At 43.0% G+C, this 15941-nt stretch overlaps 1 protein-coding gene across 1 annotated transcript in view; it reads right to left on the reverse strand.

Moving 5' to 3' along the window:
- The window catches only part of NOTCH2 (notch receptor 2), a 172214-nt gene extending 160398 nt beyond the window's left edge, over nucleotides 1–11816 (reverse strand). The window contains exon 1 of the mRNA XM_039255666.1: nucleotides 11051–11816. Within this exon, the coding sequence (XP_039111597.1) occupies nucleotides 11051–11123 (73 nt within the window). The 5' untranslated portion in view covers nucleotides 11124–11816. The remainder of the gene's footprint in view (nucleotides 1–11050) is intronic.
- Between the last annotated feature and the right edge of the window lie 4125 nt (nucleotides 11817–15941).

Genomic DNA, 15941 nt, shown 5'->3' on the forward strand with positions numbered 1-15941 from the left:
AGTCTACACACTGCTCAGTCTGGCCTGAGAGCAGTGGAGCCCAGGTCAAAAGCATGGCTACTTTTTTACACATCAGCCAGGGCTTTGGGCCTATGTGTTCACTGCTGGAAAGCAAAACGTGTCAGGGTCTGGCATCCAATAGCCACTTACAGATGATAAGGACAAACTAGCCTACATCCTCTCCCCTGCAATTCTTAGTAAACCTTGGAATCCCAAAAAAAAAAAAAAAAAAAAAGAGTTTTAAAAATAAAAACTAGTGTTGAACACAGTTGGGAACACAGTATGAATACAGTTGCATATTCTGCTGATGGAAATATAACTTAGTCAAACCTTATGGAAGGGAATTTGGTAGTGTGTATCAAAGTCACAGAAAGGTCCATACTCCGATACAACAAATTGACTTCTGAGAGCGTATGTTAACAAAATAAATATTCCTACCAAGATTTAAATATAAGAATGTTCATTACAGCATTATTTACATTATGAAAGTTGGCAACTAAGAATTGATTTCGGTTTCAGTTATATATGACGGATCCTAAAGATAGAACAGTATGCAACCTTTAATTTAATATTCTTAAAGAACATTTACATATAGGAAAATGTTCACAATATTTTAGGTAGTACAGATGATAAAATGGTACATATGCTAAAATACTAACTGCAATAACAGACACACAAAAAAGTTGTCTAGAATGTATCAAAATATTAACTGTGGGTTTTGGTTGGAAGTGATAGAATTATTAGAGATTTTAATTTTCTCTTCTGCTTTCCTTTTTATTTTTAAATTGTTTCCCAATTTTTAAAAATTACCCTCTTTGACATAGTAATTTTTCTTCTGCAACTCTAGCTTAATGGGGGAAAATCCTAATGAGGAATTTTTTTTTTTAGGTATGAAGGTGGTCAATATCATTTCTGTAGGAAAAAATGGAACCACCTAAATACAGAACCAAAGAATAGTCAAAACCATTATTTACTAACCATTTATTTAAAAACCATTATTAACCATTTAAAAGCCATTATTAATAAATTATTAATTTAATAACCATTTTATTTAACCAATAAAATTCAATTTATGAAAAATGGTTAAAAATATGAAAAACATTTATAACCATCAAAGAAAGGCATTAGAGAAAATTATGTATACACATCATTAATAACTTTTTAAAACTAAAGGTAGTGGGGTGTGGGTGGCTCAGTCAGTTAAGTGTCTGACTTTGGCTCAGGTCACGATCTCACAGATCATGAGTTCTGTCCCACATCAGGCTCTCTGCTCTCAGCATGGAGCCTGCTTCCGAGTCAAAACTAAATAAGCATTTTAAAAATTTAAACAAATAAATAAAACTAAAGGTACAAAAAAGAGACCAAAAGATGTACACCAAAATATTAACAGTGGTATGATTATGAATATTTTTCTCATTATTTTCTAGATTTTTCAATATCCTTAACTACTTTTAAACGTAATTACTTTTTAAATAACCTCCTCTTCCAAAAAAACATCTTACAGGGGCACCTGGGTGGCTCAGTCAGTTAAGTGACTGACTTCGGCTCCAGTCATGATCTCGTGGTTCAGGAGTTCAAGTTCCTGGTTGGGCTCTGTGCTGACAGCTCAGAGCCTAGAGCCTGCTTCAGATTTTGTGTCTCCCTCTCTCTCTGCCCCTCCCCTGCTCACATTCTGGCTCTCTCTCTCTCTTAAAAATAAATAATAAAAAAAATTAATAAAAAGAAATCTTGTAAAGGTGCCAGAGAAAATCAACAAAGTATAAATATGGGTTAATTATGTGTAAACATGAAGACTAATTCCGTTACTATGTAAACCTACCTTAAAATATTACAATGTTTATTTTTAGTTACAGCCATTTTCTTTAAGTATCTTAGGAAGTATATGTCACAGGAGTCATGAAATACTGTCACTTACTTTAAATAGGAACATACGACCAAGGACTTGCATGATATGTTCACAAGATGTTTTTCCTCTAATAATCCTCATAAAGATTAGAAAGTGTTTTAAGTGTTGCAATAAAGTAAGTGTCCTTAACATTTCCAATTAAAGAAGACCTAGCAAATAAATAAAGGCATGTTCACAGCAAAGAAAGACATTAAAAATAACAATCAAAATATACACATCCTCAAACTTCAACGAGTCTCGACACTTTCTGGATAGACCAAGGCATGTGGAAGCAGAGAATTAAATGGCAGTTTCTTTGCAGCTCACCACATTTCAATTTAGAGAAATTAACACATTAGCACAATCTAGTTTTCTGACTATTCATATTCAGAAACTCAACAGAAAGTATTAGTGAGTAAACACTATTCAATTATTCTTATTTGAACATTGGATAAATATGCCCGCATAGCAACCTCTCCTTCACGGGGTCCAGTTGAAACAGACTATTTAATCTTCGAGGCTTAAAAAGCTTCCCAGGATCCCCTCACAAAAGACAGATGAGAATAAAAAGAGATGAAAAAGAGGCAAACAACAAGCACTTTCAATGCACCTGCTTTGGAACAAGCTAGTATACTTTAGAATGTGAAATACTTCATTCAGTAAGCAAAATCGTATTTTAAAGTGATGCTATTTGTTAAAAGACAACATATTAAGGAGGCAATATCTGACTACAATCAAAATATTACCGTCATGTTTTCCTTACCTCACAAAATACACACATGCTTTCTTCATATGATTAAATATATATAAGGGTGGGGGAGCCACTCAACTCAGAAACAGGTTCTGCAGCACCCATAGCTCCAACTTGCCTCTGTGAAGCAATGAGTCCATTTGGCACGATGTTTGGCTGGTGTACCCAAAGAACCAGAGTCACTGCCCAGCTGCCAATGTTCTGAAAGGAAGTGACTTGAAGACCAGAAACTGCCTGAGGCAGGCCTCTGGGGCAGGTGCTTCAGTTCAATGGGAAGAAAGACCCAGGCCCCTCACTGAATGATCAGAGATCAAGGGCACCAGAGCTGGACCAAGGTAACTAGCCTACAGTTCAAGGGTGGCAAGGGACAGTAAAATGACCCCCCAAGACTTTGTTCAATCATATCTAATAAAACACAAACTCTGAGGAGCTGGTAGAGCAGGGTTTTGCCAAGACAAGCAGAGAGGGTGAGGGAGAAGGTAGTATGATTAATCAATGCCACCTGGGGCAGCAGCTCTGGGTGTGTCCATACCGTACCTCAGTCACTGCCTGGCCATGACAAGAAGTTCCTTCAGCTACTGCCATTGAGAGCTAGGTCTTCCAAAGAAGATATTTCCACCTTGTCCTAGATCAGGCTTTGCATCCGGGACTCAGAACACAGCCCTCTCTCTCTTGCCACAAACTCACTGATAGACACAACAGACACCATAACACGGGCCAAATTTACATTTAAACCCATACCAGACAAAGGGCTCTTTATCTTTTCCCCAAGTGAAGTTTTGATACTCCTAATTACAAAAGAGAAAGGGGAGACTAGCAGACAAGTCCAGGAGGAGTAAGCTGGGGGTCACTATTCCCTAGGAGACCAGAAGTTCATTCCCCCAGTCCCTAGAGCTCTTAGTCACTCTGACTGCAGGAAACTACTTTCAGAGACTGTAGACAAGTGACTAAATGACTTGTATTTCATATTCCTAATTGTGTGCTCATCTGTCTTATCTCCATGATGATGTCACTCCTTGGGGGCACGGCCCTATCTTTGACTTGGTCAATGGTTCCCACACATCTACAAGAGTAGAATACCCTGTACTGCCTACCCCATGATGAAATACACAAATTGAGGATGACAGGACACCACAATCCTCCCTAACACCCCACTAAGACAGAGATAATAAATCTTAGCGCCAACAGCTAGGGATCCTACCAGACTTTTATGTAGAAAGTTAGATACTCACACATACAAATAAATTAGTACAAGAATTGTCTCACTTTTCTCACTCCAAACTATGGCTCTTGTGATCTCCCCCTCCCCTTCTTGGCTTTGCTCTTTCTATGAGATCAGAGTGTATTTTCTGCCATTGAGTGGGCATCTGCCTCAAAAAGGAGAGGACAGAAAGAACAGGTCTACAGCAAACCTTCTACCACTACAAATGAACACTGCACGCTTGTCCCATCCAGAAGCCAGGAGCCTATCCTTTCAGATCTGAAGCCACTTTCTAATTCCTATAAGGGACAACAACATCGAGTCTTCGTCAGAAGAACACTCCTGGGCCCCTTCTTGTGGAACACTCTGTTCTGCTCAAGAAACCCTTGATTCCTGGGGCGCCTTGGTGGCTCAGTTGGTTAAAGCGTCCAACTCTTGATTTCAGCTCAGGTCATGATCTCACAGTTCGTGAGTTCAAGCCCCACATCCCACTGCTTGGGATTCTTTCTCTCCCAAAGAAGCTCATGCTCATGCTTTCTCTCTCAAAAAATAAATAAACCTAAAAAATGTTATTAAAAAAAAAAAAAGACCCTTGATTCCTCCTTTATTCTCTCTTCCGTATTCCATTTGCTGCGGAGCCCAGACAGCCCAAGGGCAGGACTGCCTGAAATGAGTGACTTTTATATCTTTTTGCACTAACACATCTAAGGGGAATCCCTGACACTAGTGATATGTTCGCAGGTTAACAAAGCAGACACGCTGAAACGCAGAGCCACTCACAAGGACCGGGACAGAACTCCTTACCAGATACCAAAAAGACTATGGAACACCTCTGTATTCTGCATCCCTGGTAACCTTCTGATGAAAGGATAAGGAGGCTTCCACCAAAGTCATACACAGCACACATACAGGAGCCCTAACATTCTGAACAGTTTGTATATTATTTTTTCCAGACAAAACAAATGACTTTACTAGTCTTATGGGGATACAGAGTAGCTTCCCTAGTGAGCAAGAAGCAGGCTCTTTCATGGAGAAAAAATGACCACAAGACCCAGGCAAAGCAACCTATCTCTAGTACTATCAAAGAACAAACAAACAGACAAACACTAAACCGAAAAACCCTTATTTTCCCCAGATTCACTCTGCCATGGTTCCAAATTCCCCTACTATAAAAATTAACTGGGCTCTGTCCCTCTCCCGCTCACTTGCATACACTCGTGCTCTCTCTGGCACTCTCTCTCTTATCACTCTCAAAACTAAATAAACATTTTTAAAAATCAAAAAAACAGTAATTGGCTATTTCTTAAATACAAATGCCCAGACAGTACTTCCGACCCACTGAATCAGAATCTCCGGAGAACCCCCCGATGGAATCATCTCTACGCTCCTCAATAGGTCTAACTCCTTTTATGGAGGGGTAGCTATCAGTTCAGCAAAAGGTACCCCTTTTGGATCGCTGTCATTCACATAGGACTTGAAACTCTGTAAGGCAAATCCCCAAGAAGATGCCAATGGGCACAATTCATAAGGAGACAGGCTACAACCAAACATAAGATCTTTCTAAAAATCAGAGTTGTCGAGAGATGAGCTAAGCTGCCTTCAGAGGCAGGAGGCTACCAGAAGAGGTGTTCAAGCACCAGGAAGGCAGGCTACCTATTGACCAGGATGTTGTAAGATGGGCAGATCCAGCATGGAAAGGATAGAAGGACTAGGTGAATTTAAAAGATTCTGCCAACACGTAAGTAAACAAAGAGGAAAACGTCAGCTACCCATTAATTAATAAAAAGAGATAGTATAAAAGTCCGTAGGTGGGGTCAGCTTTCAACTGATCTTTTCTCTTCAAAGGAGAAAGGAGCGTAACACACCCCCGACTCAGCATCAGCCTCTCCTCCAAAATAACCCATGGTTGGGAGGACAGAGCAAGAATCACAGGTGCTGTGACAGGGCTGACCTACTGTTTGGTTGGCTCTGCACATTGGACACATGCCAGACAAGTGTCGTGCATGGAGGGACGTGTGTGACAGAGCTCCTCAAGAGCAAATACTGTTGATGAGGTAGCTCACACGCTATACAGTTCTCTCAAAGTTTTGTCATTTCTCATCTTCAGAGTTTTTGTTCGTTGTAGTGATTTTTAGGGAACTCTCTTGATGGGGAAAAAAACTGTACTAAATACAAGTTTGCAATACCCAGCTCATAACAAAAAATCTCAAAAAAAAAATCATCAAAACAAACATAAACTTAGTTAACTCTAATTTTAAAAACACTATTCCAATAATCCCCCAAATGACCAAAATTACAATAAAATATGGCAACTCTGAACAAAATAATAGAAATTGCTGGTTTAGTAATGTAGTAATACAAGAAACAGGAGAAGCTCAAGTGAGAGGCAGGGGGTAGAGGTCAGCACCCTTGAGGTTAAATTCCAAAGTCAAAGTGACCTTTATGATTTGCAGAAGTGATCTGGGACGCCTGGGGGGCTCAGTCTGCTAAGCTTCTGACTTCAGCTCAGGTCATGATCTCATGGCTTGTGGGTTCGAGCCCCGCAAGGGCCCTGTGCTGACAGCTCAAAGCCTAGCCTGGAGCCTGCTTTGGATTCTGTCTCCTTCTCTCTCTCTGCCCCTCCCCCACTCACTCAAGTATGCCCACGCTCTCTCTCGCTCTCTCTCAAAAATAAACAAACATTTTTTAAAAAAATGATTTGCAGGACACCTGGGTGGCTCAGCCCGTTAAGCGTCTGACTTCAGCTCAGGTCATGATCTCACGGTTCCTGGGTTCAAGCCCCGCATCGGGCTCTGTGCTGACAGCCAGCTCAGAGCCTGGAGCCTGCTTCTGATTCTGTGTCTCCCTCTCTCTCTGAGCCTCCCCTGCTCACGCTCTCTCTCTCTCTCTCTCTCAGAAATAAAAACATTAAAAATGTTTAAAAAAAATGATTTGCAGAAGTGATCAGAAAAAAAAAAAAGAGAGAAGAAACCACACACATACACACACACAAATTCAAAACAGCAAGTTTAAATAAAACATCTGGGAAAGGGGAAATTTTGGTTTTTCCCCATAAGGTAAGCAATGACCCCTGCAAATACTATTTTGAAAAATAATAACTGTCTTGGAGTACCATAGTAGTTCAGAAGATGAAAATGACTAAAAGTAATTGTTCAACTGAACAAATATTTATTGATGCCAAGTACAGGATAGGAATATTAGAAAAACGCAAAAATGAAAAGACCCGATTCTCTTCCTCAAGATTTACACACTACCCAGAAGCACTTGAGAATGTTCCAAGTGTTTTCGTGTATATGAGCTCATTTGTACAAAAGAGAAAAATGGTGTGGAGAGTGGAGGAGACACTGGACTGAGGACCAGAAGAGAGAAATTCTACTCACAACTCTGTGACTATGGACAACAGGTACCTGAGCAAATGGAGGACCAAAATCCCTCCCACGAGACCACAAGGCTAATTAAATACAGACGTGGTCTTCCGGCTCCTAGTCCAGGGAGCCTTCCAACATATTATCCATAGGGTAGGCCGATAAAAAAGGAAGAGTGGAAGAAAATGAAACCTTCTGGTTCAAGTCATTGGCAGAGAAAGGGAAGACGAGAGGAGAAGGAGAATCAGAAAAAAGTGGGAGGGAAATGAAAGGTCCAGGTTTTGGCACCCAGATAAGAGATATCAAGAAAGAAAGCCCTTAAATAACGAGTGGAAACACAACATGAGGATAATGTAAAATCTCCTATTACATTTGCATTAAGATCATGCCTTAGAAGTTTTTACCTTAAAACCACTAAGGACAAATAATGGGGGTCCAAAATTATATATGTATATATATATATACGAATGAAGCTTGAGAAATAAAAAACAACAGAGAAGAAAAAGGTGGGAGAGAGGATTCATACTGTATCATTCAAATATATGAAGCCCTTCTAAAGGGACAGTGGAGACCCACTGTGTCCAGACGAACAAAAAGAAATGGTTATTATCCTCTATAGCTCTTATGTGAGCAATTTTAAAAATCTTTGACAGTCAGAAGGTTAAACACTAGAATGGCTAAAGTTAGATTAACTTTGGAAATTATTAAAAATAAGAAGGGAAGACACACACACACACACACATACACACACACACTTGAAAGCAGAATAATAAGCCATCAGTGGGTTCCAACAAGTTACTATAAACCTTGAAAACTACAGATTCTCAGAGTTACTGCATCATAATCCCTGGGTGTTGATGCTAAGAGTCCCCCCAGTTGACCTTGACGTGGAGCCAGTTGGACCTTCTTCTTCTATCACAGTGGACAGGGTAAGGAGAGCCACCACTAGGAATGGCATCAGAGTGGGAACTAGATCGATGCAAATTTTGTGGGCAAAATAGAATTTCTGTGGGCGTGATATTTTTAAAATGTATTGTAAGGCTGCTCTGAAGCATCCAAGCATATCCCACTGAATTTAAACATTTTTCTAAAAGTTCTGAAGTCAGCAAATACAATTCAGGTAAACCAAAAGTTACTTCTCTATACCACAGGAAGCCTACAGAAGAGACACACTAGAATGGGAATACCACAGAGGGATGCCAAGGAGATGTGGGTATTTTTGAAAATCAAAACATCAGAAAAAGAAAAGAAAGAGCAGAAATGATCACTCTCCTTCCCTCTTCCTCCTCCCCCCCCACCAAAAAAGAATAATAATATAGAAAGAACAAGAAGAAAGAAGAAAGAGAAAAGGAAAATACTTTTAGGATAAACTTCATCATCATCTGAAAGAAAAAAAATTACTCTTTGTGATTTTTATTAAAGAGAAGAATTCAGCTGAGAAACCACCTAGCAGGCACCAAAACCAGGGACTCACTTCCCACTGCAAAGCAAAAGAAAAGGAGTAAGAGGTGGTCTTGGATAGGGATTTAAACAATCAGGCAGATGGGTTGACAGCTTCTCTTGCCTTAGGAACTCAGTGACATTTAAATTAACGATTGGCCACAATCCCAAATACAGGACCACTCAAAAATTTGGAAGAGTGAGTTATAACTGGTATAACACAACTTGACCGCCCCCCAAAAAAAAGCCATGATAATAGATTTAAAAGATTCAAGAAACCTTCACTGCTAGACTCTGAAAAGATTTAAGATTTGTACCCAAAAACAGGTTTTATAATCTCATTTATTGTAGTTTAGCAGCTGAAGTACACCTGTCTAAAAATCAAAATATCCACATCTAGTCCTTCGAACTAACACTCAACTTGTCCACCTAAAAGGTAGCTGGTAATGACAAGACCTCATCAGTACAGAAGAATAAAAGAGGATATCAGCCTAGGGACTGGGTCGCTAGAATGAGAGAAGCCCTGTGTGTCAAAGTCATCCTATTTTTGACATCAGTCTTTTCATTTAAGACTTAATTTTACAAATCTCTTTGCGGTCATATTTATTATTCCCTCCAGCTCTCTAAAGGAGATTATTTAGTTCTTTTCATAGGTGAGGAGACTACAGATAATGAAGATGAAGTTACTTGCTAACTCAAGTTAATGGCATAAACCAAGGCTTGTAATCCTCAGACTAGCCCACTGCTTATAATCCGTTTTATCCTAAATCTACACTTAGAGTAAAGCTTTCGCTCAAAGAACAATGAAAGGCAAGAATGCCATCCTGTTTTGTTATCACACAGCCTCCTGGTCCACTTCTGAAATTCTTAGGGACATGGAGGTGTACGGAATTTGAGCTTTCCAAGAAGGATCTAGTTCGCGCTGAACAACCCAGTACTTTGATAAATAACCTTGTTCTCTTTTAAACATCTATGATTGGCATGTCAACTACCTGTTAACGATGAACAAAGAGCAAAATTTTCTGAAGCTCATCATCTTCTTAACCTTTTCTTTGCAAAAAGACATTGTTCGCGTACTTGTTTTCTTTGTTTTTGTTTTTGGTCAAGGTAAAATCTTCCTTCAGATTCGGCTAGGAAAAGAGGGCCCTCTCAGTTTCACAAACAGGCACAAGCACAGTTCACAAAAAATAAAACCCAGCCCAGCCCTGAAAGCACTTTCTGAATACCTTCTGACTGAAATGGGTTTAATATACATTCTCTTAATTAATCCTATTAGCTGGGTAATTTCATTCCCATTTGACTGGTGAGTTCGTACAGTAAAGCGGGATTTGAACCCAGGATTAGAGAGCAGGGCTCCAAAAACCCAAGCCCTTTCCCCCAAACAGCCTGGAGAAATTCGGAATCTAAGACTGTGGGTGGGATGGATTAAGACGCGATTCGACGTCCTCGGTCCAACCGTGTTCAGAAAGACTGTTGCGAATATCCAACCATAAAGACGCTTTCCGAGGAAGCACTTTGAATCAACGTATCCACTTTTCCTCGCCCGCCCCTGCCCCACCCCCAACAATGCCCAAAAAGCCACAAATGCCGCTGCCAGGTTGGAGGAGTCGGTGATCGTAACACCACATTCCTGGGGCTGGACACAGCCTCCGAAACAGCGCCCGAGCTCAGCGCCTCGGAAAGAATAACAGCAGTTGAGATTTTTAAATCATGTGGCCCAGCCTGCAGCCGGCCACACCAGTTTCCCTGCCGCTGCTGCCTCCACCTTTCAAAGACTCGAGCAAAACAACACGGATTCCGAGGGTCCGAGGTCAGGGGGCGCGCCGCGAAGCCCCGTCCCGGTGCAAGCCAAACCCGCCCACCCGCACTGTGTGTGCCTCCCCCTGGCAAAGCGAGGTCTGGCCGGGAAGGTAGGTGCAAGCCGTTGGGCTCGGAGGCCCTGCCCCCGCTCCCTGCACGCCAGAATCCGGCATTCCTTTGCTCAGCCCGTCTGCGGTCCGCGGCCCGCGAGGGTTCGCCTCGGGCAGCCGGCCTCGGCTCTCGCCCGACCCCAGGAAACGCGGAACCAAAAGAGCAAAGCAGCCCCAAGTCTCCAAACTCAAGGGCTTGGGAAAGCGAGTTTCTGAGGCTCGCGGCCCGGCCCCCCTTCTGCGGAGGAGGCGTGTGTTGGGGCCGCGGGGGCGTCGGAGGCGGCGGGGCGCGGGGGAAGGGGGCCCTGCAGGGTCCAAACTTTCGGGAACCGAGTGGCCTCGCTCGGAACCCGGCCTTCTGGCGGAGAGGAGGACTGAGGAGGGCGGGGTAGGGGGGTGGGGGCGGATGGAATGGTCGCCCCAGGTGGCCGGCCGGGCCGCGACGGCGGGGCGCGGGACCCGGCGCAAAGGACAGCACCCCTCCGCCCCGATACTCACCACGCGCGGGGGCCGCCCGGCACAACCAGAGCGCCAGCAGCGCCCACAAGGGAACGCGGAGCAGGGCGGGCATCTTCTCGGTCGCCTCCTCCGCCGCCGCCGCCGCCTGCGCAGATCCACATGGGGAGGGGGTCCCCACCGAGGGTCCCCCCCACTCTCTCCCCTCCTCCTCCTGCTTCTGCGGCTCACAGCCTCGCGCTGCGCCCCGAAGCTCAGGCGTAAACGCCTCCACTCCCTGCACCCCAAGGCTGCCGCTCCGGAGCCGCCGCCTCAGCCGCCGCCCGAAGTTTGGCTGAAACTTTCTCGCTGTGCAGAGAAGCAGCCTCGTGTGTCCTTCCGCCTCGGCCGCCTCCTCCCGCCGCAAACCCCGCCCCCTGTCGCCGCGGCGGGGCCCCGCCGCCTTCGGCACCCAGGGGTTTCCCGCAGGAAGAAGCGCCGGCCCGAGTTGCGCGCGGAGGGATCTACTACGAGTCCTCCGACGGCCCCTCCAGCCTTCCCCGACCCGTATCGGGGCTGGACCCGCGTTAACTCACTAGTCGCTGGACTGCCTCCCCCAGGCCGGGCCTCTGCTGCAGGAGGTGGGTGATAGGACCCTGAACTTCAGACGCTAGGGTTGCCGAGATCGTGAACTTGCTGGGAGGGACGTGCCTTCCCCGGTGAGAGAGGTATCGCCCCCATACGCCCACACGCACACCCACACTCTCGGCTGGCTGGAGGAATGCGGTAGACAAGGACCAGCGCTGTCAAGGAAATGGGGGCTGAAGCGGCAAAGGCCATTGAATGGAACGTGGCCACCAGCTGAGTTGTGCCTCACCATTTATTCATTCATTCCGTCAGTCAGCAGATACCTCCTCACCGCCATACTTGGCGCAGCAGTGTGCTCGGCACAATGGGACCATCCTACAGACACGGATGCACAAACAGCTTTTGGGGAGAATCCTGCAGGAATCGGGGAAGGTTTGGCTAAAGATATTCACTGTAACATTGTAAAGGCCAAAAACTGGAAGCCACCTAAATCCCGCCCATAGATGAATAATGTATGGTATATTTATAAAGTGGAAAGGAGTACAAGCGAAGAGACGATATTCATATATGTTAGTAGGGATAAATCAAGAATAAAATGACAGTGAAAAGCTCAGTGCAAGAGGAGATATAAAGTATATCTTTCATGTATATTTAATGGTTTTCAAACTTATAGCATCTATTATTTATAGATGCATACCACACTATATATGCTATAAATATTATACTATATTATAAAGTATAGTATATAGTATACTATACTATACATATAATGGACTATACCACACCCTATATATAATACAATATGTGATAGAATATTATATATTACATATAATAGAATGATATATATTATATATGATAGAATGTTATATAGCATATACGATAGAATATATATTATATATAATAGAATATTATATGTTATATATACAGGTAATAGAATATTATATATATATTATTTATATATATATAGAGAGAGAGAGAGAATAGAATATAACCAGAATGGTGGTTAATTCCAGAGCAGGAAAGTGGGGGATGTGATCAAACATGGGAACACATGAGCTTACTATCTGTAAGAAAAGAGCTGAAAACAAACAGAAGGGTTGGTGTGGTTGTAGCATCCCAGAGAACAAGCCACCACAAACGTAAAGGTACAGATAAGGGAATAAGATGAGTTCTGACACTATTTGCATTTACAGGAGTCCAGCAGGAAAAGGGAGCTGGGACCAGATTAGTAAGATCTTGAAGGACAAGCTGAAAAGGGGGAGGAGCAGTCATCCCTCGAGCATAGAAAACCGTTGATGGCTTTTGAACAGGAGTGAGACCTGATGGAAAGAAGAGTTGCTCTGATAATCCTGTGCAAAGTTGATTGTCAGGAGCAAAAGATGAACTGGAGTCCAAGGGCTAGTCAGGAATTTGTGAAACATTCCAGGCCTGGGGTGATGGAGGCGGCAACCAATGAGGCAAATGGCAGAAGAGAAAGGAAGAGATGGATCTGAGATAATCTTGGGGGGGAACACGAGTGGGGGGGGGAGGGTGTGTGCAACAATGTGACTCATTGGATGGGGGAGTTTAGGATCCTATTGGGAAGGAGAATCCTACCCACGGGGCATCTCCCTGTACCTTACAGGATAAACACCAAAATTTTACAAGCAGTAAATATAAGGCCTTGACTTCATTGGGCCTCATCTCCCATCCTGTCTGTCCCCATTGTGAACTTTACACAATAACAGTACTGAATGACTTGAGAGTCCCCCAAACATATCTTCTTGTTTCAGTCTCTGTACCTTCTGTTCCCTGGGCCTGGAAGGACTCCTGTCACCCCGTCCCTCCTTCTCTTAGTGAAGTTCTAATCATCATTAATCCTTCAGTCCTGAGAAGGCTTTGCTGACACTGTAACAAATTCTTACCCCTCACGGACAGTCTCTCCACTGTACTGCTTCCTTATCTTAAGGCAATGTCTATTTTTTACACAGGACTGCTGCTATTTCTGTTTTCTCAACTAATTAAGAGGTCCTTATGGGCAAAGACCCTAGCCTAAGTCATTCCCAGTGTCTATCACATAATAGATGTTGAACTAGAATGTAAAACAACACTAAACAAGTGCAAGTCAGTGTTATTATAGCCTGGATTTGAATAAGCCCTTTATAATAGATTTGCAAGCACTGTTATTGGAAGTAGTCACCTTGGGATGCTAGAAATTCTTTTCAAAAATAACGTAATTAGTCAAAATAGCTTTGGAATTTCCCTTGTGCAAATATGTTCAGAGAAAGAAAATAACACAACTTTTTCTTGTTGACCCATAGATAGGGCATTCTCTACTCGCTAAATATAGTTCATGGTGACTTGGCTCTATAGAAATTTTAAACATCACCTGCAAAGACTAGATTTGTCACTATTAAAATATATTCAGAAAAATGTGAAGGTACTCATCCCCAAAGAGCAGCTCTGTAAATGACTGAGGCTATGACATTATTAAAATAGGTATGCAGTTTCCCAAGGTGACTGTTTTTTTTTTTCAATGCTTATGCAATTTTTGAGAGACACAGAGAGACAGCACAAGGAGGGGCAGAGAGAGAGGGAGACCCAGAATCCGAAGTAGGCCCTGAGCTGTCAGCACAGAGCCTGAGGTGGGGCTCGAATTGTGAGATCATGACCTGAGCTGAGCTGAAGTTGGCCGCTTACCCAACTGAGCCACCCAGGCACCCCAAGGTGACTGTTTTATGGAAAGTAACTATTATGCTCACATATAACTTTTGTTGGATTTGTTGTAATTTTAAACTTATTGCACACATTCCCATAAGGACAAAAGGAATAAAGAATAAATGTTAGGAATGAAAGTAGGAGAAGGATATTACCAAAGAGGTGTTATAAAAGACATGTTTTGAAGGAAGCTGTGGATATAAAGTAGTCAAAACAAAACAAAACAAAATGGGAGCTGAAAATCAAGGGGAAGGCTGGAGGTGGCAAAGACAGAGAGGAGAACAAGTCAGTCCAACCCATCGTGTATCATTTTGATGATACATGGGCCAGATCCTGTGTGAGTAGCTGAGGGACAAAGACAGATAAGTAACCAACAATAAAGATCCAGCATGACACGTAGAATGTTGTGGGTTCACAGAGAAGGACAATGAGTCCTGTCCCAGCCTGGGAGTGGGCAGGGATGGTTTCTGGGAAGACCTCAACTGCTGGACGAAGAACTGAAGATTAACCAGGTAAAGAAGAAAAGAGTTCTCATGTTTAGAAGTATAAGGCTACATTTCAGATGTAGGGAACAGGTATAGAGGCAGGCAAACAATAAAGACCTGGGCCTGTTCTCTAAAGTGGGAAGATAAGAACTTGGGCAGGAGCTGTGGAGAGGCAGAAAAGATGGGCTCCCTATACTAGTAATGGTTTAGATGAGAGAGGAAATGTAGGCCAAGGAATCAGCAATGAGCACAGTTTCTTGAAGCATGATGGGCTTTTCCCACATATAGGAAATAATAAGAGAAGGAAAAGGAGGTTTCGTAGAGTAGATTAACAGGCAAGAGATCAATGTAGCTGAAATGGGAAAGCTACGTTCAGGTGTGGTGGCCCTGTGGCTGCTGATTGCTCTAGGACCCAAACTGATTAGCAGGATGGAATTACACTGAAGTACACTTTCTCCTGTTGCCCTACCTCCAAAGCTAAGCCTAAATTCTACCGTGTGCAGTTAGGTGACCATTTCCCTAATCCCTGTCAGGAAACAGGGGTCATGGGATGCTGTCTCAAAACTCAAGTAGCAGACGAGAATATGAAATGCCAGAGTCCACCTGGAGATGTCAGCCCCCAGTGTACTCAACAGTTTGATTACTCAGCTGGATTTGGGAATGGCCTTCCCTAGGACAGTGCTTCTAGTCAAAGCAAATCCTACTTGATAGGAGGCGTTAGCAGGGAAATATTCAGGTGATCCCATAACTAATGAGCCATTGCTGTTTCTTAAAGTTTCACAACTTCACTGAATCAAAGAAAAATGGGATCCCACAAACTTTCATCTGAAACAAACAAGCAAACAAAAAACCTCAGACTCTGGGGCTCAATTAAAATCTATAGACCATTAGCAATAGAAAAACATGAATAAGGGTCAGCACTAGTTTTCATTTTGGTCAAAACTAAAAATATGCATAAATGTCTTTGCTAATTAAAACTCAAGTAAAAATTGCCTCCTAACATCCAGATGGCCAACAGACACATGAAACGATGCTCAGCATCCCTCCTCATCAGGGAAATACAAATCAAAACCACACTGAGATACCACCTCACGCCAGTCAGAGTGGCTAAAATGAGCAAATCAGAGAACTCGAGATGCTGGCGAGGATGTGGAGAAACGGGCACCCTCCTACACTGTTGGTGG

This window comes from Hyaena hyaena, unplaced genomic scaffold, assembly GCF_003009895.1.
Source record: "Hyaena hyaena isolate Hyena2069 unplaced genomic scaffold, ASM300989v1 scaffold_539, whole genome shotgun sequence".
Classification (NCBI taxonomy): Eukaryota; Metazoa; Chordata; class Mammalia; order Carnivora; family Hyaenidae; genus Hyaena; species Hyaena hyaena.